We start from the raw sequence: 23,372 nt of genomic DNA, 5'->3' as shown, positions 1-23,372 counted from the left end.
TGATTCTAGGCTTAGAATAATTTATATAAATATTTTAGTAAATCTCTATGGGAGTTTTCAGCTCTATAGCTGTTCCATTGCTGCTCCCCACTGTATTACACAGTACCATGGCTCCCCCTAGTGACCGCTTATGGTACGTGCACGCTCCAGGCTCCAGCAGGGCTAGTCCGCATGCGCACAACCATTACGTATCGTTCCTTAGAGTAAGTATCGTTCACACACAGCTAGCTGTTAGCAGTGTCGTTAGAAAACACTTTAATAATACAAGTAAAACGTTTGAAAACAGTGTGGTCGTTAAGCAGCACAACCCTGAAACACAGCTGGTAAGATGAACTGATGCACCTTGTTTTTAATTACTACATTTACCTTTTATATTATTGACTCATCTTTTAACATGGAACAACGTACATGACGAGTATTTCTCTCATATCTGCTGTTAGTTATAAATGATCCTAAACAAGCAGTAGTTAATACTAGCAGCAGTAATACTATTGCAACGTGTTTGTTATAAACAAGCAGTAGTTAATACTAGCAGCAGTAATAATATTGTAAGTCGCTCCTCCAAAGGGTACTCCAAAGGGTACAGCTCTCTTAGCTACGTGGCTTGTTGCCTGCCTGCTCTGCTGAGAGAGAGAGAGGGGGGGGGGGGGGGGGGGGGGTTAGATTGATTGATTGAACATTGTATTCACAGTAGGCCTATGTGGAATGGATACATTTCAAACGAATGCACAGATCATACAAAAACTGCTTATTTGAAGACGACACCATGAAAAGCACTTTTTTACATCAGGGTCTTTCATTTTCAATTCATCAGAACATTTAAAGACATACAGAAAAAGGAAAAACAAAAAAAGGAAATCATAATATATACAGTTAAATAAAGTAAAGTTTTTTACGGAGGGCAGTTTCGAATCGCAGCCGCCCATAGGTGCTCTTTAGAGCGGTTTTGACCTATTGTGTTGTAGTTCACATACCATTGAAATGTAACCCTAACACTAACACACACCATTGAAATGTAACCCTAACACTGACACACACCATTGCAATGTAACCCTAACACTAACATACAGCATTGTAACAAATCATAACACGGCATTGGTTTGTTGTTCCTCACCAGACTCCTTGAAACCAATAAGTGTATCCAAATACATAAATTGGTTGTACTTTTCTTGTTGACCAAAGGGTGGCGCTCTTTCACTCATCTGGGCTAGATCTGAACTAAACATCTCACTGAGCTTTTAGGGAGTGGCAAAATAAGGTGTTCATAACAAAATCACACCTGTGTGAAGTGAGGGGTGCTCTTATGGTACCAGGTCATCTCGCCCCTTTGCCAACTCGCCCCAGCTTTTTTCCGCCGACCTCACGCCGACAGCTCGGAGCGGCGGTTCTTGTATTCTTTATTTTGTTTTACTGAGAATAAGGTTAGAAAAAGGTTTAGGGTTAGGCATAGTTTTACTGGGGTTAAGTTTAGGAATAGGGTTAGGTTTAGGCATCGTTTTACTGAGGTTGAGGTTAGGAATAAGGTTAGGTTTAACCGTTTAAGCATAATTTACTTAGATTACTTTAGGAATACCAGGCCGCGCTGTTCCGCCGGCTGTACGCCCGGGGCGAGTTGGTAAAGGGGAGAGCAGTCTCGTATTCGCTCTTATTGTCGTATATATTTGTATACAGTATATACTATGCCTATTTGCTTCATTCATTGTCAATGGGAATTTAATGTTTGTGTAGGACAGAAATCTACACTAATAGCTGTATATATAGACAAACACAAGACAAAACAAAAAGCATCATTGTTAAATGGAATGCTTAAAAAAAAAATAATGCTTGGAATGGATTCAGCATCATGATGAAATGTTGTATTTGTTTTGCCTTCTATAGGTTGTTAATGGTATGGTCACATATTAGGGGAGAACGAGGTAAGATGAACCACTTTTTGCTTAAGTTGTCCTGGAAGCAAGGCAAAATTAGATGGCAGTCAAATCTAATGATCTACCCATATTTCAGGATGTCTTCTATCAATTGAAATGATGAGTAAGCATCTATGACAAAGGGCCATGAAAATATGACCTTTTTTAAAAAAGTGGTCATGTGGCTCAATTTGCCCCAGGTTAAGGGGTAAGTTGATCCAAGTCGAGGGGCAAGTCGAACCACATGCTATTTTAATGTTAAAAGCTTAAACTTGAACAGATAATGTATTCACTAATAATAACAGTTCCCTTTTGCAAATAGTCTTATTTATTTGTTTATTTATTATTTAAACAATATTAAGACAAATAAATAAAGTTTGTTATTCAGAACCTTATATTTGCAATATTGTTAATACAATATTGCAAACTTCTCTTAAATGAGTATGTACATGCAAATGAAAGGTCATTCAGTATAATTTGAGTAACAAAGACTTAATAAAAATATATGAATAGTGATTCCCATTGACTCAATTTACCCCCGGACATTGGCTCATCTTACCCATAGCCACCATTTTAGAAAACCATGACTAGAATAAGCTACTTCAGACAATTTAATTGCTAAATGATTCACATGGTTTTATCCATTGGCAAATCATCAACGTGTATGATATTACATTTTAGACCTAGGTACATTTTGCTTTGTATAACAGTCATTTTACATGATCTGTCGAAATTTTACTTTGACCGACAAAAACTGTTTTTTGTGTAAAAGAATGTTTTCTACTTTCCCCATGTGCTTCCCAACTTCACAGCCAGGTGTAAATTATTAATTATGGATTATAAGAAGCTAACGTAAGTTAGGGCAGAGCCATCTAATAGAAGAGTTGCGATATTGAGGGGGCAGAAAACAGCCCGGTCACGTGGTTCATGTACTCGCGTGAGCCCATAGACCATGACTGAAGCCCCATGAAGTAAACGCAGTTTGCGTAACTCAGTCTTACTTATGGTTCTGAGTTAGGGTAGGTTTTATTGTAGTAACATTAAGCCGATAGTACCCTCAACAACACAACGTTGATTTAATGCTACGTTCTACTTGTAAACAACCAGCAGCATACTTTTTGTTAACTTACCTTGAGTTCTTTGTGGTAAATGGCGATGTGTCTCTTCAGGTTTGTTCGTGTTTTCCTCCTATCTTGTGGCCACATTGCTCTCCTTCGGTTAAAATCAAGCATTCTGTTTAATTCTCCACATCGATGTAGCGAAAATGTTTCCATATATCTTCTCTTCTCTTTCTCCCGATCCCCGTGCAAAGCATTTTACTGTTTTATTTTAAAAGTATCGCCCATAAAGCATGAGGAATCCTCCTCCTCCTCGGTGTGTAGTGTGAGGCGCCCGCTGCAAAATCAAAAGGAGGCGTGTGTGGGGCAAGGGTGTGTTCGAATATAGGCACACTGACCACAATGCTAATACAAAGTGATAGGCTGTGCTCCCGGACCGTCCCGGCGAGCATTTCCGAACGCACAACGGGTGCTTCATAGCAAAAGAGACAGGAGGAAGTGATGATTGATTACTATATTTACCCAGGGTATCTGGGCTAAGCTCAAGAACTTGTTTCCAGCCAGGCCCTGCTCATAGAACATTTCATCGTAGTGGTTCAATGCCTTGTTCAAGGGCACTTCAGCGGTGGTAATTTTAACGTGTTGGACCGCTCATTCGAACTGGCGACCTTCCGGTATCAAGACCGCTCTGCAATCCGTTCGGCCACCGCTGCCAGCTGAGTGATACGATCATTATAATAATATATTTCATATCGTCTTTGTTCGTGAACTAAAATGACCATAGATTTTAGCCGAGTCTTTATTTTGTGAACTACATTTTCGTCTAGTCTTTATTAGTCAACGAAATTGCATAATAATTTAGTCCCAGTTATTGTTTATACATGTGTCTTTTGTCTAGGCTAGTCTAGTTTTCGTCTGGTGAAAAATGGGCGTTGACGAACACATTTCGTTTTCGTTGACGAGAACAACACTGGATAGGAGTGTGTGTGATGTTTGGCAAAATGTTTAGAAGTAATATAAACATGTTTTTTCTTTTTTTCTTCATTTTGTTGAGGAAATTCAGATCCAGATAGAATTCTGGATGAGCAGGACATGTGCAGAATTTTTTACAAAATGGGCCACTCCTGAAAACTTTGGAAGGCAATCTTAGCCAATCAGTGTATAATCTGAGAAATCCAAGAGAATCGTCTTGATCACATGACTACAGAGATCATGTGTACCGATTTGCGTGAGATTTGGATGAAATCTGTGCGACTAACATAAACAATGTGTTTTCCAGAAATCGGCATCATGGTGGCACTATAACCGGCAGATGTGGAGGGATGCAGGGAAAATGTTTTTCCATGTCCTCTAGGGAGTGTGCATACATAAGTTGTATACAGATCGATGCAGTTATAGGTAAAAACAGGAATTGCCCTGTTATAGCGCCACCGTGAGGCTGATTTGGAAAAAAAATGAGTGGCATGTCATCCTCGGCCTAGTGGAAATGTGCGTGTATAATTTCACGGAAATTGCACACTGCGTTTGTGATTTGTGGCATTTTGTTCGAAACCGACAATCTTAGCCAATCAGGATGGAAGATGGGAAATGGTGCAGATCCGTGTTGATCACATGACTATGGAGATAGTGTATACCGAATTGTGTGATGTATGGATAAAATGTGTACAAGTAATCTACAGAAATGTGTTTTGCCTAAATTGGCCTGATGGTGGCACTATAACAAGTCGTTGAGGAATATTTGGGGCAGAGGTTCATCGTTGGCATCCAGGGAGTGTGTGTGCAAAGTTTGGCATGGATCGGGCCAACAGTGCCGTAGATTAGCTGGTAACGGACGGAAGGAAGGACGGATGGACAGACGCACACACAAACGGACGTGCAAAACATACTCTCTCCCCATGCCTTCGGCCTGGTGGAGACAATAACAAATTTCCCACTCCACACCCCCGGCTGCCGGACTATATGTCTCCAGTTTTTAAAGTCCTTCTTTATTCACTTGATTTCAGACCGGAGTCCAGACTGCAGGTGAAGACGAACTCTTCAGACTCATAAGAACTACAATACCCATGATGCATCACTCCCAGGTGAAGATGAACTCTCCAGACTCAGCCAGGGACGTTTCTATTAAACAGGAAGCTGAAGACATTTCTATTAAACAGGAAGCTGAAGACGTTTCTATTAAACAGGAAGCTGAATACGTTTCTATTCAACAGGAAGCTGAAGACGTTTCTATTAAACAGGAAGCTGAAGACATTTCTATTAAACAGGAAGCTGAAGACGTTTCTATTAAACAGGAAGCTGAAGACGTTTCTATTAAACAGGAAGCTGAAGACGTTTCTATTAAACAGGAAGCTGAAGACGTTTCTATTAAACAGGAAGCTGAAGACCACCCACACCTCAGTAAGTTTCATGTGCTCTTCCTTTCTTTAATATGTTCTATTCTGTAGGGTTAGGTTTGTGGCATGGAACGATGGGTTAATATGTTCTATTCTGTAGGGCTGCCACAATGTCTTATTTTCACTGTACAATAACAATGGAAAACTAGACAATTCCTGAAGAAACAATGTGGGCTCGCTGCAAGCCTAAACATAGTAGTATAAATAGTACAAATGCAGTTTGACTTGGTATCTCTGTCTGTGTGTTGTGTGGTTTAGGGTTAGTTCACTAGTAAGTGGGTGTAGATTTTCCTCCGGCTAATCAGATTGGGAGCACCTGTTTCCATTATCCTAATTGTCATCAGTTACACACGTGCTTGCATAGCTGATGGTATTAAGTAAGGTTGGGCGATATGCCATTTTTTTCCCATCGCCTAACCGAAGATCGCCAATGGACGATATATTCGTGTTTATAAAAGCACAAGCTAACTGCAGGTCGAACGAAATGCAGATCGGGCGTGACGCCTTGAGAGCTTGTAGATCTGCCTATTTTTGCAGCGCCGTTAGCTATGCATTGAGAGCTTGTAGATTTGCCTGTTTTTGCAGCGCCGGTGTCAGGGTAATTACATGGTGCATTTATATAAATGGTGCATTTATATAGAGCCTTTATCCAAGGCGCTTTACATAGATTGTGCATTACATCCACCTATTCATACACCGATGGCGGGGGAAACCATGCAAGGCACCAACCAGCACATCAGGAGCAATAAGGGCCTTTCTCGGCCCCACCCCTCTCCAATTGTTTATATTGCGTTTAGTTTCCAAGATGGCCGGAGCACCAAGAGGGGGTGGGGTGGAGGTGAGGTGAAGTTGAATCAGACAAGCAGAAAGCTAAGCTAAAATCACCACCATGGCTGGTGGTGTTGTTAGCTTAGCTTGTTGCAACGCTAAAGCTTTGTCACTGCTTGTATATTCCTTTTCTTTCTTTTTAAATGTTTAAGGTAAAAGAAACACTACAATAAGTTTCTGCTGTCTCGTCATGTTGTTGTGTGTATCTGTCCACTCACTCCCTGTGCAATCTGCATGCTCTGTGATAGACAGTACAGCAGGGCAGTACAGCCTGTGATTAGTAAAAACACCTCTTTCAACACCAATTTTATTAACATATATAGGCCTATATATCTTTTTTTTACAAAAAAATCAGGTGTGGAAAAATACTTGCTTGGCCGACTGGCAGCGTGAACAAGACATTTGGCACTGATCAGTATAGTAGTTTGTGAGATTTGATCACTACAGTAGTTTCTGAGATTTGATCCCTACAGTAGTTTGTGAGATTTGATCACTACAGTAGTTTGTGAAATTTGCCCCAGACACACAGGCAGACAGATTCACAGACACCCAGACACACAGGCAGACACATTTACAGATGCACAGAGCTATGCAGTGGAAATCTTTTACATAGATTGTTAAGCTACCATCGGTTCACATTTCAAGCTTTCATTGTCATAAGTGCTTCTGAAGCAAGCACTTACGTCATGCACTGAATGGCATGACTAATTTACTTCCACATTAGAGCTCGGGTGTGAAGTATCATGTTTTTTAAATTGCTTCAGAATTTCATGATTCCAATGAAATATTGTAACATCATTATTCATTTTGGTGTTAAAGTAAATAAATATATTACTTCACATTACTTTTTTTAGTATTTGGCTAAAACTTTCAGAACTGTAATAATCTGTAGTTAATACTGGTTTAATAATGGTAAATCTTATCTTGGTAGGTAATAGCTCATTGTGTACATGGAAGAAGAATGGATTTACATTTTAGGAATCCAGTGTTGACCATCATGTTATGTTTCTGCTCCTAGACATCCTACACATGGTTGTGTGTAAAGAGGAGGTTTCTCCTGAACAGGAGAGGAGCCCCAGTCTGCTCCAGGAGGAACCAGAGCCTCCACACATTAAAAATGAACAGGAGGAGCTTAATGAGGAACAGGAGGAGCTACTTCAAAGACCAGAGGAACCTGTTGGGTCAACGTTGACATTACTAGCAGTGAAAGGTGACAATGAAAATGATGAATTTGATGAAGAAGACATATCTTCCTACTGCTCTGAGGTTGAAGTTGTTCAACTTGAATCTGACACGGAAGTCACTGAAGACAGTGATGATTGGGAGGAGACCAGTGAAGACGATGGTGAACGGCGTGACAAGAGTTTCAGTGATTCAGGTTCCCTGAAGAAGCACCAGCGTGTCCACACTGGAGAAAAACCTTTTAACTGTAAACAATGTGACAAGAGTTTCAGTCAGTCATCTAACCTGAAGACACACCAGCGTGTCCACACTGGAGAAAAACCTTTCCAATGTAAACATTGTGACAAGAGTTTCAGTCACTCAAGTGGACTAAAGACACACCTTCGTGTCCACACTGGGGAAAAACCTTTCCACTGTAAACAGTGTAACAAGAGTTTCAGTCAGTCAAGTACCCTGAAGTCACACCTTCGTGTCCACACTGGAGAAAAACCTTTCCAATGTAAACATTGCGACAAGAGTTTTACAGTATCATTTCCCCTGAAAATACACCTCCGTGTCCACACTGGAGAAAATCCTTTCCAATGTGAACATTGTGACAGGAGGTTCTGTCTGTCATCTCACCTGAAGACACACCAGCTTGTCCACTCTGGAGAAAAACCTTTCCAATGTAAACATTGTGACAAGAGTTTCAGCTACTCATCTCTCCTGAAGCAACACCTTCGTGTCCACACTGGAGAAAAACCTTTCCACTGTAAACGGTGTAACAAGAGTTTCAGTAAGTCAAGTGCCCTGAAGTCACACCTTCGTGTCCACACTGGAGAAAAACCTTTCCAATGTAAACATTGTAACAAAAGTTTCAATCAGTCATCTAACCTGAAGAAACACCAGCCTGTCCACACTAGAGAAAAACCTTTTAACTGTAAACATTGTGACAAGAGTTTCAGTCACTCAAGTGGACTAAAGACACACCTTCGTGTCCACACTGGAGAAAAACCTTTCCACTGTAAACAGTGTAACAAGAGTTTCAGTCAGTCAAGTACCCTGAAGTCACACCTTCGTGTCCACACTGGAGAAAAACCTTTCCAATGTAAACATTGCGACAAGAGTTTTACAGTATCATTTTCCCTGAAAATACACCAGCTTGTCCACTCTGGAGAAAAACCTTTACAATGTAAACATTGTGACAAGAGTTTCAGGCACTCAAGTGCCCTAAAGGATCACCTTTATATCCATACTGGAGAAAAACCTTTCCAATGTAAACATTGTGACAAGAGTTTCTTTCATTTAAGTAACTTGAAGACACACCAGCTTGTCCACTTTGGAGAAAAACCTTTCCAATGTAAACATTGTGACAAGAGTTTCAGGCACTCAAGTGCCCTAAAGGCACACCTTTGTATCCATACTGGAGAAAAACCTTTCCCCCGAAAACATTGTGACCATAGTTACAGTCAGTCACCTGGAGAAGCATCAGTATGTCCACACAGGAGAAAACCCATTCCAATGTAAAGAGTGACAGTGGCAAGAGTTAAAAGTTTTAAGTAATTTGAAGTCACACCTTCGTGTCCACACACAATAAAAACCTTTTCACCGAAAACATTGTAACACGAGTTTCAGTGACACCTGAAGTCACAGCAGCGTATCCATACTGGAGAAAAACCTTTCCAATGTTAACATTGTGACAAGAGTTTCAACGATTCAAGTAATCTGAAGAGACACTTTCCTGTCCACAGTTCTCACAGGACAAAAAAGATGTCCACTTTAAACGGTGTGACCAAAGTTTAAATAACTCGGGTCACTGTTGCTAAGACACCATTGCATTGGGGTAAATATAAATGAGCTCGCTGGGAGGATCAAATTAAACAGCTGTATGTTCGTAGGGAGGTCGATAGACAAGGACAATATTATGGATTATTATACTGCTCCTATATTTCAAAACAAATATGGGTAAATGCTCCTTCTACAGCACGGCCACCCAGGCGTGGAGTGCCCTGACCCCTTCCCTCAAAATATGCAATCACTTACATCTTTTAAAACAGGCCTGAAAGTCCACCTTTCAGCAGGCCCAATGGAGAGGAAATGATCACTTCTCCTTTAAGCAGGTGATCACATCCCCCCCCTCCCACTCTGTAAGTAGCCTATAGTGTTTTATTATTTCCTGTAATGATATATGGTGATATATGGTTGTTTTAATGATATTGACATTTTTTGTTGATGGGTGCTAGCTCCTCCTATTGGGCTTTGTCTTTGCGTGAACACAAACACGATGATTTGATTGGCTGATTATCATCCCATAGTGATGATTTGATTGGCTGATGTACATATTGAGGATAAACAGTGAGGGCAGAAAAGTGATGACGCCAAAAGTGATTGGCCGAATGACATGTGATGATTTGATTGGCTGAGCATGGAATGTGATGTATGATGTGATAAGAGCGCCCCTCACTTCACACAAGTGTGATTTTTGTTGTTCTGCTATTATGAATTGATTGCATAGGGCCAGAATTGAAACAAGACCGCAAGGACTTTGTTTTTGTGCTATCCCTTTTGGAATCAGTGTTTGACTGAACTCTGCTGTTTTTACATTAATGTCTAATAAACTATTCAATCAATCAATCCTGTCAATAGAGGCCTCTATTCTCCTTATCTTTTCTTTTTTCCCCCCCATGTTAAACCCTTAAAGGACAACTTTGTTTTTTTCAACCAAGGTTCATGTTTTAGGTTATTTGAGCTAAAAAAGCACAGTGAAGCAGCTTTCTGCTTCTACGGGCCGACGGCGTGGAACAAACTCCCACTATACCTTCGACAGGCAGCCTCGGTAGACAATTTTAAAGCACAGCTCAAGACCTCCTTCTACAGTCTTTCTTTTAGTTGATCTTTTAAATTCCTTGTTATGTCCTCACTGTATTGCATTACTGCTATTATTTTCATATTTTATGCCTTTCTTTTCTTTTCTTTTTTCCTCCATTGCTCTGTAAAGCACTGCATTTCATGTCATGAAAGGCCCTATACAAATAACTTAAGGAATAGGATTTTGCCTTTTTTGATCAACTAGAATAACAGAATAAAGTAAATCTATAGTACATGATGTGTATTGAAATAAGACACCTTGACGTCTCTCCATGTTGCAGTTAGTATACAGTCTGAGTCAGGATACACAAAGCAGCAGTAGATACAGTTAATTATACAATTACTGATGCATGAACTTGGACACATCATCAGTGTTGTAAACCTGGGATCATTGGGAGCTACAGCCAGCCTCTGGAGCTAAACAGCTCACATCGCAGCTTCGGTATAACTCCAGCTACAGCCAGCCTCTCAAGCTGCACCGAGGCTGATTTTAAACCCTCCTTGCAGGTTTTACTGCAGTCTGTAGCGTGTTGGGTTCCTCCTCACAGAATAAGTGGTTTGGGCTGCCAACCCTCTCCACCAACGGTCTGTCGCCGTCTCTCTGGCCGCCCTCTGTCTCTCCAGATGTCACCACCCTCTTGGTGGTCATCACCCAGTCTGTTCCTGGTTGTCACTGGTACTGAAACACTCCCGTAGTTATTCAGTCTGTTCCTGGTTGTCACTGGTACTGCAACACTCCCAGAGTTATTCAGTTAATTAAACATCTACTGATGCATGAACTTGGACACATCAGTGTTGTTTACATCAGGGTCCTCCATTTTCAATTCATCAAGAAAGCTGTATACTTCTGTACTGCAGGGAGTATACAGAAGAAAGGAGGGAATGGAAAGAGCTGGATTAGCTGGAGTAAAAGGGAATATTGGTGTAATGTATTTGCTATAATTCAATTCCTATGCTGCATAGGATTATTTTTGAGTGGTGTAAACCACTCCTACAACTGGCTTTTTTGTGCAGAAAAAATGAGCATGGTTGCTATGTTCACCCTGTTGTAATGACGTAATGAAATCACACCCGGGTGAACAGGGTGAACATAGCAACCATGCTCATTTTTTCTGCACAAACAAAGCCAGGTAATTAAATCACACCCGGGTGTGATTTCATTACGTCAGACATGATTTCATTACGTCAGACAGACCTTACACCACTCAGTTCACACGGGTGTGATTTTTTATTTTGTATTTGCACATTTAAAAACCACATATTGTAGGGTGAGATTTAGAAAACCCTGGTTTATAAGGTTGATCTAATTTAACAAAAATGCTGATTTGATTTGATTCATGAATTATTATTATGAATATTTAATAGTGAAGATAGACTTTGATGACATCACAGTATAGAACATATAAGTGGGCGTGGTTTCATTTTTTCCATATAGAGATTTACTAAAATATTTATACATTTATTTTAAAAAATCTGTATATTTAGCATATCTATATCAATTATTTAAACTAAAGCCTTCCAGGATCCTGGTGAATCATGACCATAAAACCTTTGATTCTATGAATAAATGAAAATGAAAAACGCTAAACAAAGAGCATTTATTAAATGTAGTATATCATATAAGAAAGGTATATTCAGTGATTTCACTTAATTCAAATATCACTTATTTTTTCTTATTTTTTGGATAATCCTCCCTACTATAAAGGGTGCTGACCATATAAGGAGTTCCTCCCTGTCCCCAGTGAGCCCCTAGTTTAGGTTTGGGCTTTGGGTGGCAAAGCCTTCATTCAATCAGGATGAGAGGGGCCTTCCTCCAATCATGATCGAGTGGGGCGGGCCTTGGTGCACATGCTGTTGGTCTGTTGTACTTCCCCCACTGTAGAGCGTGTGCATGTGCAGTTGTGCACATCTTGTTACCGGGGTGGACCGGGTTTTTTTCCAAATCACCCAAATCACTGAATGCTGAATTTTTTCACAGAATCAGAGGTGTTATGGTCATGATTCACCAGGATCCTGGATGGATTCATTCTAGCCTTAGAATAATTGATATAAATATTTTAGTAAATCAAAGATCAGACCACAACAGTAAGTAGGAACTCTTGAGTATGGACCCTTCATTTGGCTGTATAAAGATACCTTCTCTTTGTCTTAATTCCAAAGTGTACCCTGTTTGAAGTTAAACTTATTGTATGTATTCCTCCACTCTGTTCATTTGCCTCTTGCCAATGCCATCACCACCAGCAGCAACAGCAGAAATACAACAGCAACCAGAATGTCCAACATATAGTGTTGTAGTAGATCCCAGTTACTGTATGTATAAACTCTTTACATGTCACCATCACCACCAGTTATGTATGAACTCTTCAATATCAACAAGTTGGCTTAGCTAAAAAAAATTATGTACTGTAACTGAATCAATTTATTTTAATCTGTATGAAAACAACTACAAATTTAGAACAGTATACCTGAATATCTATTAAATAATTCCGTAGGTTTGGTTCAGTCACCAACCACAGCAGCAGCATCCCTACTGGCTGAAAAAGATCTCCAGATTAAACATTTAACCTGTGAGCTGGAGAAAAAGGTTGGTACACTGAAACTGGATCATTCTCATATAGGCCACTGGCCATCATGAAGAATCATGGAACCTGTTTTCTCTTTCAGAACAAAATGCTGTCACAAGTGTTTAACGAAGACCAGATCGAATTCCTTGAAAGAAGGCAAGTATACATGCATGTACGCACAATCACATGCATGCACACATGCACACAAACACATACATATCCTTGCTCAACAGGCTTGTTCCCACCTGGCTGTCTTCAAGTCACAAGTGGTCAGCAAAGACGGTTTCAAGCTGTCTGGCTCTTAGGTTGGCTGTTGGATGTGATGGATACGAGTTCTTGCGAAAGGGTAATTCTTGAAGGTCCATATACTGTGAGTAATGCATTAAATATATTTGTAGTTCTAAACTATATGGCCCTCATTTATCAATTGAGTGTAAATTCTGCCCCAAATTCGAGTGTAGGTTTCGTAGTACACCCACGTCACGTCGGCATTTATAAAGTGATCGCAAACAGCTGATCCTTCCTAATTTCATTCCTAGCAGTAATACATGTGACGGCTGAAATCAATCTGGAACGCCCTATGAAATCAAGCCTCGCCCTCGTTTTTGCGACATGGTTTTCCTGTAACCATGGTTACAGGGAAAAAAAGGTTTCACTCGCTTGCCTAAGTTGCCTTGGTGCCCCCTCCCATACACACACACACAGACGCACGCACGCACACGCAACTTGTTGTATCTTAAATAAATAAACCTGCATGAATTAAATAAAGCTGTAGGACTACCCTGTCTGTTTCTCCTCTCGCTTCGCTTCCCTTGCTGCCTGCCTCACCCCCCCCCCCCCCCCCCGCACGCACACACACACATATCGCAATTTGCAAGCAACTGTCACTGTGTTGTTAGTTGTATATTAAATTATTAAAGTCTTTATTAATTTAATATACAACAAGATATATTAGTGAACGAAAACCTGAACCTGTGAACCATGAATTATATAACAAATAGGCGCGCACACACGCTGTTCTGCAAGGTGCATCTCCTGTCCTGTCTATCTGTCTCTCTCTATCAGTGTTATTTTGTTTCCTCAGCGTTGTCTTTGTTTGTTCTCTTGTTGAGCTCTATGTCCTTTGTCTTTGTTGTAATCATGTATGGTTGGTGGCAGCATCAATTAGTTGTTTTCTTTTTCTTTTTTCTTTGATGTAATCATGTATGGTTGGTGGCAGCATCAATTAGATGTTTTTTTTAATGATAGGGGCAGGTATAAATAAGATTTATCTTCTTCCTCCTCCTTTTCTTTTCTGGTATGGAATATGTAAAAAAAGTACAAAGTAAAAATGTATATGATCATGTAAAACCATAACTGAAATGAAATAAATAAATATGAAATGAAATCACTGTGGTCCGTCCGTGACACCGTGACCAATTGACCGTTCGACAGTTCGACAGTCTATTTAAATGGCCTCGCTGTCAACTGTCAATTATATGAATATTGCAGCCAAAACCGTAGCCTCATGTGGCACTGGAAAGTGGTGGTGGGCTGCAGGCTGGCTTAGCCTATACTATCTCCGATGCATTCCCACTTGCGCTGGAACGGCACATTTGGCATTCGAGCGACGCGTCAGGTTTATTAAACGAGGAGGAGATTGCACATACTGATACTGTAACTGTAGATTAGGCTACAGTAGGCTACCCAAGTTTGGACTCTCCGCAGCTGCAGCGCTGCACTATACTCCCCAACGTCCCGTCATGGAAATATTTCAGCACAGACAGCCCAAATCCTCGCATGTATGCGCTCATCATGCAAAACACTGTTTAAATGGCTTACGCATCTAACTTGCAACATTGTTTTTAAATGCGCAATTTTAATTGCTTGCTTGTAAAGTTGGAAATCTCCTACTAATTTCATATGACACAAAGACACATCTTGATGTATTCCTTTACTTTTTTTTTTTTACTTTTTTACATTTAGCCCATATACATACCTATAAAGTTTTATATAAACATTTTAGGAGTGAATACATATGTTTCGATGCCTGTGACAGCCTCTCAGCTGGTCAAACAATGCTGCTCCGCTGTTCTACGACAGAAAAACAGGTGAGGACAAAGCGTACGACAGCTCCCGACCAGACGTGATTTTTGTCTTGGCACAAGTTCAAATTCAAGCTTTGGCGCAAATCGTAAATGCCGAAAATTGTGGTAATTCCGGCGTACACCCATATTTTGGCGTACGCACGGTTGATAAATGAGGGCTTATGTCTTCATCTTTCCAAGACATGAATTACCCGATTCCATCATATAGGACCATCAACAGAAGACTGGAAGGACTTCAGTGTGTCCCTGGTATCCAGTTAGACATCCTTGATCTGGTGGCAGGCAAACTGAAGTCCCTTCCCAGTCATGCACAAATGGTCGTTCTGAAGGTATGTCCCGTTTGTAAAAAACTTGAAATCATTTAATTGTTAACTATCATAACTTAACCCTTTCTTTCTGATCAATGTTCTAGCTGGATGAAATGTCTATTGCGACTGGCCTACAGTACGACTCCGCCACAAAGTCTGTGTTGGGGGCGACAAACATGCCAAAAAACTGCTGACCTGCATGCTGGGCTGTCTTACTGTTCATTACAAACAGGTCGTAGCATATCATTTCACTGGGTCCTCAGTGACTGGCACAGAGCTGTGGGAGCTTGTACAATCCATTATCATGGCTTGTGGGGAGCGTGGAATCAGGGTGGTTGCTGTGGTAAGAATAAACATATTATTTCTGCTAAATGCCACAAACATAGATCTCCTTTAATTTCCACAATGTTTGTCCACTTTTAATTTAGTGCACTGACATGGACTCAAGCAATCAGGCTATGTGGCGGGCTGCAGGTCTCAAAGGGGGGGAGGCCATGGATAGTTCCTTTATCCAGCACCCATTCTATCCTGGTGGCTATCTGTTCTTCTCCCCTGATCCACCACATCTCATAAAGGCGATGAAGACTGCCCTGTGCAATCACTGCTTCCAGCTACCAGCCAGTGTTGTCCAGAAAAACATCTTGCCAAGCAACATGGTGAGCCACACAGTTATACAATGTATGCCAAGAATACTGTTTGTTGTCAGTATGAATCTCCACACATTTGCTTGTTCTGTGTTTGCTGTCCAAAGGTCACACTCAAGCCGATACAGAAAGTCATCGACATCCAGGAGGGAAGTCCAGAGAAGTTGGTGCCTGGAATTACGTCGAGTGCAATCTCCAACAAGCAGGGCTTCGAGAAAATGAAGGTATGGAAATAAAGATTTTTTTTTTGGGCAACCATAAGATGCATGTCTGTACACAGCACGGTCATGACTGCAATTTGTGCTTATGTTATTTCTTCCAGGTCTTGTGAGTATTTGGAACTTAATGTAGCCTTTTGAATTTTATTTCCTATGAAATATATCAGCAGTTAAAAGGTTTTCCAACTGTTCCCCCAGGTCGCCCCTGCATGCAAGGTGCACTCAAAGTCGATGGGGTCCGCCATTCGTCTCCTAATTTCTGCAAAAGTGCTACCCCCCGAGGACGAGACAACGGCGTGGTTTCTGGAGCTGGTTAACGATTGGTTTGACCTGATGACATCGCGGCGTCTTTGAAATGGTAAGCCGACCAAAGTGACAAGTACAACCATAAATGGCATTAGCACTACCTTAAGTAGGATTAATGTGATATGTTGTATGGTAAGTGAGCTGGGAATATAATGCCCTAACCCCCCACCTCTTCCACCCCACTCACAGCATTGTCATCGCCAGACACGACCGCGTGCCAAACTGGAGCGACTACAGGAGTTCCTTGTCACATGGACCCAGACACGGTTCCTGTCTGTAAAGACAGGTGCCATCGGCACATGGAAACCGAGCCACACCAGGGTTCGCATGGCAACCTGTACCATGTTGGTTATGGCAGGCTCCCTAGTCTTCCCCTCTGTGATGGTGGAACATCTGCCATCTGTTCCACCATCCTTCATCCCACCAAACCCCAACTGGTTGTCAAACCTGATGGACACTGGTTCCCTGAACATGTCCTTCCTCTTCACTGGGCGTGTGTCAACTGATGCAAATGAGAACCTGCACTCACAGCTGAGATGTAACAACAACATGCATCCTCAGGCCAAGCAGTGTCGTGCACGGTTGAGACTGATGATACTTGCCCAGTTTGAGAAGTCTGGCTCTGATGACGGTGCGTTACTGATTGCTCCTCAGGTGGTCACTGTATTCAAAGAGGAAGGACTCAAGGAACCTGTGGAAATCGAGGATAGATGTGACAACCCGGTACCCCCACTGCCACTGCCACTGGTTACATCCCAGACGTTATATTATCTGACAGGTTGGGCAGTATTCAAGACACTGAGACGGTGCTCTTGTCAGACCTGCAAGGACTTCTATCTCCACAGACCACAGCTATGCCACTACACACTGTGATGACCCATCTTTGCTGACCATAATTCACAGCAATGGTGGTCTGAAACATCCCAGCAAGTGCATGCATGAATACCATCTTTCACTTTATGAGTTAATGCAGAAGTCTTTGCCAACCCTCTTACAATCTCATGACCCCATCGGTCAAGTGATGACCACTCTCGACAGAGACACCGAATGGCTCCCTGTCTGTCACAGGATCTCCAAGAGAGTGGTTAAAAGGTTGGCAATGTTGAGACTTCATATGCTGGACAAAGAGGCATCAGCTGGGTCTGTGGCTGTACAGCATGACAGCAGGTCTGCCAAAAGAGCCACGTCAGTCAACTGAAAGATGGCTCCTGTTATGGCCAGCACTATTTGGGTTTAAAAGTGTTAGTTTATTTATTTATATACATATATATTTTTTTAAACATTTGTCAATGGTACTTGACCTTTCCAAGTGTCTCCCGTTATGGCACTATTTCCTATTATGGCCAGCATGATTTTGGTTTAAAAGCATGTTATTTATTGCATGCTTTCTGTAGAAAGGCAGAAATGTGCCAAAACATGCCTTGGACTATGACTGAATTCTGTGCCACGTCAGCCTACTTTTATTTATCTGTTTGGAAATGTGTCTGCATTTATCAAATAAATGACTGGATGTGCCACAATTCCCTTTTCTGTACTTTTATGTCCTATGCAATATAGGCCTACATGTTGTATGGTCTACTCTAAACTCTAAAGGTTGCTCCTGAAGTCCACAAAGTGCAGTAGGCTAGCCGAATTATATTATAAAGGCAATTATTAGGGTTATGTGCTCTCAAACTATTATAGGCTTCAACTATCCTTACAATGTGATGGTAGGCCTATAGGGCTTCTTGTATTTTCTACTGAATGTCATGCAAATGATACCATGCCAAGCCTGCAATGAATGATCACACCGTGGTGCCCTTGGGGAATCCAGGCACATGCTACAGGAGGCTTCAATTATTGTGTACAATACAATGGGCCATTCATCAATTTCACATATAAATTGATTTATTCATTGGGCATACAGTTCGGTTTGAATAGTGTGTCCGGGACTGAACATATTATATTCCTAAACATACGTTTTGATTCACTCTTGTCCCCTTAATTGATTATTCTGTTATAGTTGCACTGATCATGACACGGCTGTCTCAGTCAGTCCGTTCATGGTGAGCACTGAGCACTGAGCCAAGCTGGCTTCAGCATGGCTGGCAGAAGAGTGAGATATGACAAGCGTCCCTACTTTTAGCAAGGTCTTAGTCGCCTCACGCCATCTGCTGGGCCATTTGTGCCATATCTATGATTTGTGCATGTCCAACTTCCTGGTCTCAACTGTGCATGTTTCTTTCCTTCCATGGAGCACCATGTGAGCAACATGGCGTCGCCCTTACGGTCTTTGCGTCTCGTCCTCCTTAGACTGTCCTTGGTTGTCACTGGTACTACAACTCCCAGAGTTCTTCAGTCTGTTCCTGGTTGTCACTGGTACTACAACTCCCAGAGTTCTTCAGTCTGTTCCTGGTTGTCACTGGTACTGCAACACTTCCAGAGTTCTTCAGTGAATTAAACATCCTGAACTTGGACACATCATCAGTGTTGTAAACCAAGACTTGTTTACATCAGGGTCCTCCATTTTCAATTAATCAAGAAATCTGTATACTTCTGTACTGCAGGAAGTATACATTAGAAAGGAGGGAATGGAAAGAGCTGGATTAGCTGGAGTTAGAACAAAGGAAATATTGGTGTAATGTATTTGCTATAATACAATTCCTATGATGCATAGGATTTTTTATTTGCACATTTTAAAACAACACATTTGGAAAAACAACATATTGTAGGGTGAGATTTAGAAAACCCTGTGGGGATTTATAAGGTTAATCTAATTTAACAAAATAAATCATAAAAATCAAACATAAATAATACAACAATGGATACACAGTATAAATGAAAAAGTAAAAATACATATTAGTAGAAATGTAAAGTGTATGTGTAGTGTGTGTGGAAGAGACATTGAATTGTTAGATGTGATTCATCAAATGGTTTTAAGTTTATATTTAAAATGATTTAGTGAAGATAGACTTTGATGACATCACAGTATAGAACATAGAAGTGGGCGTGGTTAGTTTTCCCCCCAAAAAATATGTATACATGTATTTAAAAAATATACTTAAATGTATTCAAATATTTATATCAATTATTTTAAGCCTAGAATCAAGCCTTCCAGGATCCTGGTGAATCATGACCATAAAACCTCTGATTCTGTGAATAAATGAAAATGAAAGACACTAAACAAAGAGCATTTATTAAATGTAGTAAATCATATAATTAAATATGCAATCTTGTTTTCTCACAGAATCAGTGGTGTTATGGTCATGACTCACCAAGATCCTGGATGGATTGATTCTAGGCTTAGAATAATTTATATAAATATTTTAGTAAATCTCTATGGGAGAGTTTTCAGCTCTATCAGGCCCACGGGAAGTACTTTACACTAGCAGGGGCTGAGCGTCTAGTAGGGGGTGCGCGCAAAAATGCGCGTGCATGTGCCTCGTACACGCGCGTTTTTGCGCATTTTCACACGGAAAAGTGGCTTTTACTTTCCCTCTCCACACGCAAGTTATATGAACAAACATTGTAGGCTACACATGACATTGGCAAGGCGCCGATATCAAAACAAAACATATAAATTATAGCCCTATTATACAACAGACGAGCTGACAGCGCAACGCTTGGCGACCCGGGTGTTGTATCGTCATGAAATGAAATGATTACTATATTTACCCAGGGTATCTGGGCTAATCTCAATAACTTGTTTCCAGCCAGGCCCTGCTCATAGAACATTTCATCGTAGTGGTTCAATGCCTTGTTCAAGGGCACTTCAGCGGTGGTAATTTGAACGTGTCGGACCGCTGATTCGAACTGGCGACCTTCCGGTATCAAGACGGCTCCGCAATCCGTTCGGCCACCGCTGCCACTCATCAACTCATCATTCATCATAGATCCCTCCCCGTCAGAAACTAATATCTAACATTAAATTGCAGCAGCAGTCAGCAGTTCAGTTGGCACGGCGGCCATTGTAATTAGTAAATACTATATTATTTATTTACCTTAAACCCCAAATGTGCTCTTGCGCTCCGGAGTGGTTAATTCCCTCATCATGGCATTTACTGTATATCCAATGTGTGTTACGTGTCCAGAATGTCATTATGTACGTGAGGGTAATAACGGTAGTCGCCTGGCTCATGGCTGCAGGTGCAGGACACTGAACACTGCTGCTGCTGCTGCTGTTGTTGTTTTTATTATTGTCCTCCTCCGACGATGACAACTCCACGACAATGTCCTCTTCAACGTTAGCACTCGTCCCCTGCTGAACACTGCTGCTGGTGCTCAAGAAGGGTTCATGAACTAGACTTGATTTGGGCTTGGACCCACCAAATAAATCACTCATTCTCTTCTGAGCCATGTTGACAACAACAACACACACAGTCAGGCTAACCGGAGAAATTAAAATGTGTGCGCCCCGTGCGTAAAGGTAACCGGAAATAGCGTCGTCAGCAGCAGAGCAGAGACGATGATAAATATAACAGCAAAACAAAAAAGTAACACTAGTGTTATTTTATCCTCCAACCAGTCCACTTTTTGAGTGGTGTAAACCACTACTACGACTGGCTTTGTTAGTTTATGTGTCTGTCTGTCTGTCTGTGCTCAAAACATGAGCATGGTTGCTACGGTCACCCAGTTCACCCGGGTGTGATTTCATTACGTCAGAACACAGCTGATCAGTCTATATAAGACCTTACACCGCTCAGTTCACACGGGTGTGATTTTTATTTATATAAATAATAACGTGACATTTCTATTATTCATATATAGGCATATATATATTTTATTTCCTTTTTTTTTTTTTTTTTCCTCCTGTTCGAGGGGGGGCTGTGCCTGGGGGGAGGGGGTGCTTCAGCCCCCAGAGCACCCCTACTTCCCTCAGCCATGAGCTCTATAGCTGTTCCATAGCTGCTCCCCGCTGTATTACACTGTACCATGGCTCTCCCTGGTGACCGTTTATGGTAAGTGCACCGTGCACGCTCCAGGCTCCAGCAGGGCAGAGCCACAGAGAGAGTTGCGACATTGAGGGGGCAGAAAACAGCCTGGTCACGTGGTTCATGTTCTCGCGCGAGCCCATAGACTCCAATGCATTCCGTGAAGCCCCGTGAAGTGAACAGAGTTGTCGTAACTCTGTCTTACATATGGCTCTGCAGCAGCAGGGCTAGTGTGCATGCTTGTACAGTAGGTCTATGTGAGAGAGCTCTTCTGTACAACAGGGAAGCGTGCTTTCAATACGAGTAGTGGAGTAGACGTGTACAGGAAGTATACTGTAGCATCTGATCAGTGATCTGACAGGACTGTGACGGTGTGACCTGGTTGGTATCACTTCCCGTCATGCAGTTGTGTTTGGCTAGGTCACAGTAGTTGGATCAGCGGAGTGGAGTTATTCGAGTCGGTAAATAACAACGGATCTCTGCAACAAGAGTAAGGTTGGTGGGACGTGTCGCAGAGGGCGGGCTGAGCACGGAGCGGAGTGTGATATTTGCACAAAGTTGTTGTTGTGGTTGGCTTGACTGTAGCAGGGGTGCATGGCAGCGGCCAGGGGGAGCGATGGGGGGGGGGGGGGGGGGGGGGGTGGGTTGGGGGAAAGGCTGAGAGGAAGCGGCAGCTAAGTGACACTTCTTTGGAGAATGAGGAGGAGCGAGACAGGGTGAAGGTGGCTAAAACAGTGGATGGCTTTAAAGTGCAGTTTAAAATGAAGGAACAGAGCGCAGAAGGCTTTAAAGCGGTTAATCCGCTGAAAGTGGCGGAATCCCTCAAACATATTGGGGAGGGTGCAGACGCACGGATTCTCCCCAATGGAATGCTGGTATTGAGCTGCAGTAATAAGGCTCAATATGAAAAAGCCAAAAAGATCCAAAAAATTGGGGGAAAAAAGGTGGAAATTGTAACCCTAATAGAAAGGAAGGATGTGGTGAAAGGAATCATCTTTGGGGTGTTGGCTGAAGTGACGGTGGAAGAAATAAGGGTGAACATCAAGGGAGGGGTGGTAGAGGATGTAAAGAGGTTTAGCACACGGCAGGGAGGAAATCCAAATGCCCCAGTGCTGATAACATTTGAGGGACGCACTCTCCCAGAGAGGGTGTACATAGGGTGCCTATCCTTCATGGTAAGGGTGTACGAAAGGCCACCGCTGCGTTGCTTTAAGTGCCAGCGGTTCGGGCATGTGGCCGCGTCTTGCAGAGGAAGCAGGCGCTGTGCAAAATGCGGGGGGGACCACGACATTCGGCAATGCGAAGTGACAGCAGACCTAAAGTGCTGCAATTGTGGGGGAAGCCATATTGCGGCATCAAGAGAGTGTAGTCACTTTGTTAAGGCAAAGCAAGTGCAGGATGTTAGAAAGGAACACAAAATGTCATACGCAGAAGCCCTAAAGAGAGTGGAAAACCCCAGGCTGGGAAGGCTGAATGTGAGCACCGGAGGCACCATTGACTCAAGGAGTGAGCCACCCACGGAGACAATTGCGAATGACAGCCAGCAAGTGGTAGTCAATAAGAAAGCCTTTCTGGCGTTTATAGTAGATGTATTCTACTCAGCCAGTAAACTTGAGAACAAGTCATCGAGGTCTGATATAACTAAGTGTGTGACTGATGCAGCAGGCAAGTTTTTGGACCAGGGGGGGTGTTGTCCCCGGGAGCTACATGATTTCATGTCTTTGCCGACCGCAAAGGGGGTGCAAGCGAAGGCAAGCTACCCAGAACGGGGGGGAGAGGGTGGTCCCTCAAAGGTGGCCGAGGAAGCAATGGAGGGGGAACTAAGACGTGATGATGATGATGGTGATGATGGTTACTGCATAGGCTCTTAATGATGTTTTGCATCCTTCAATGGAACGCAAGGAGCCTTATTGCCAACGGACAGGAACTCAAGAAGTTTATTCGAGATAGTGAGGTGAAACCTCAAATTGTGTGCATACAGGAAACATGGCTTAAACCCTGCCTTGATTTCGTTATACCAGGATATGTAGGCCTGCGTAAAGATAGACCTGACATGACACAAGGTGGTGGCTGTGCTACATTTGTTAAATGCGGTCTACAGTATAAACTTAAAGAGTGTG

General features: G+C 42.1%; 1 protein-coding gene across 1 annotated transcript; it reads left to right on the top strand.

Moving 5' to 3' along the window:
- Positions 1-5,201: 5,201 nt before the first annotated feature.
- Positions 5,202-9,929, top strand: LOC306928318 (uncharacterized protein). The gene is made up of 2 exons (XM_079508335.1): positions 5,202-5,362; positions 7,205-9,929. Exon 2 carries the CDS (start codon positions 7,216-7,218, stop codon positions 8,872-8,874), a length of 1,659 nt encoding a protein of 552 aa, XP_079364461.1. The 5' UTR covers positions 5,202-5,362; positions 7,205-7,215; the 3' UTR covers positions 8,875-9,929.
- Positions 9,930-23,372: the final 13,443 nt, after the last annotated feature.

The sequence above is a fragment of the Electrona antarctica genome (genome assembly GCF_951216825.1).
Source record: "Electrona antarctica genome assembly, chromosome: 8".
NCBI lineage: Eukaryota > Metazoa > Chordata > Actinopteri > Myctophiformes > Myctophidae > Electrona > Electrona antarctica.
Note: the sequence above shows the minus strand (reverse complement) of the source record. Positions and strands in the feature narration are given on the sequence as shown.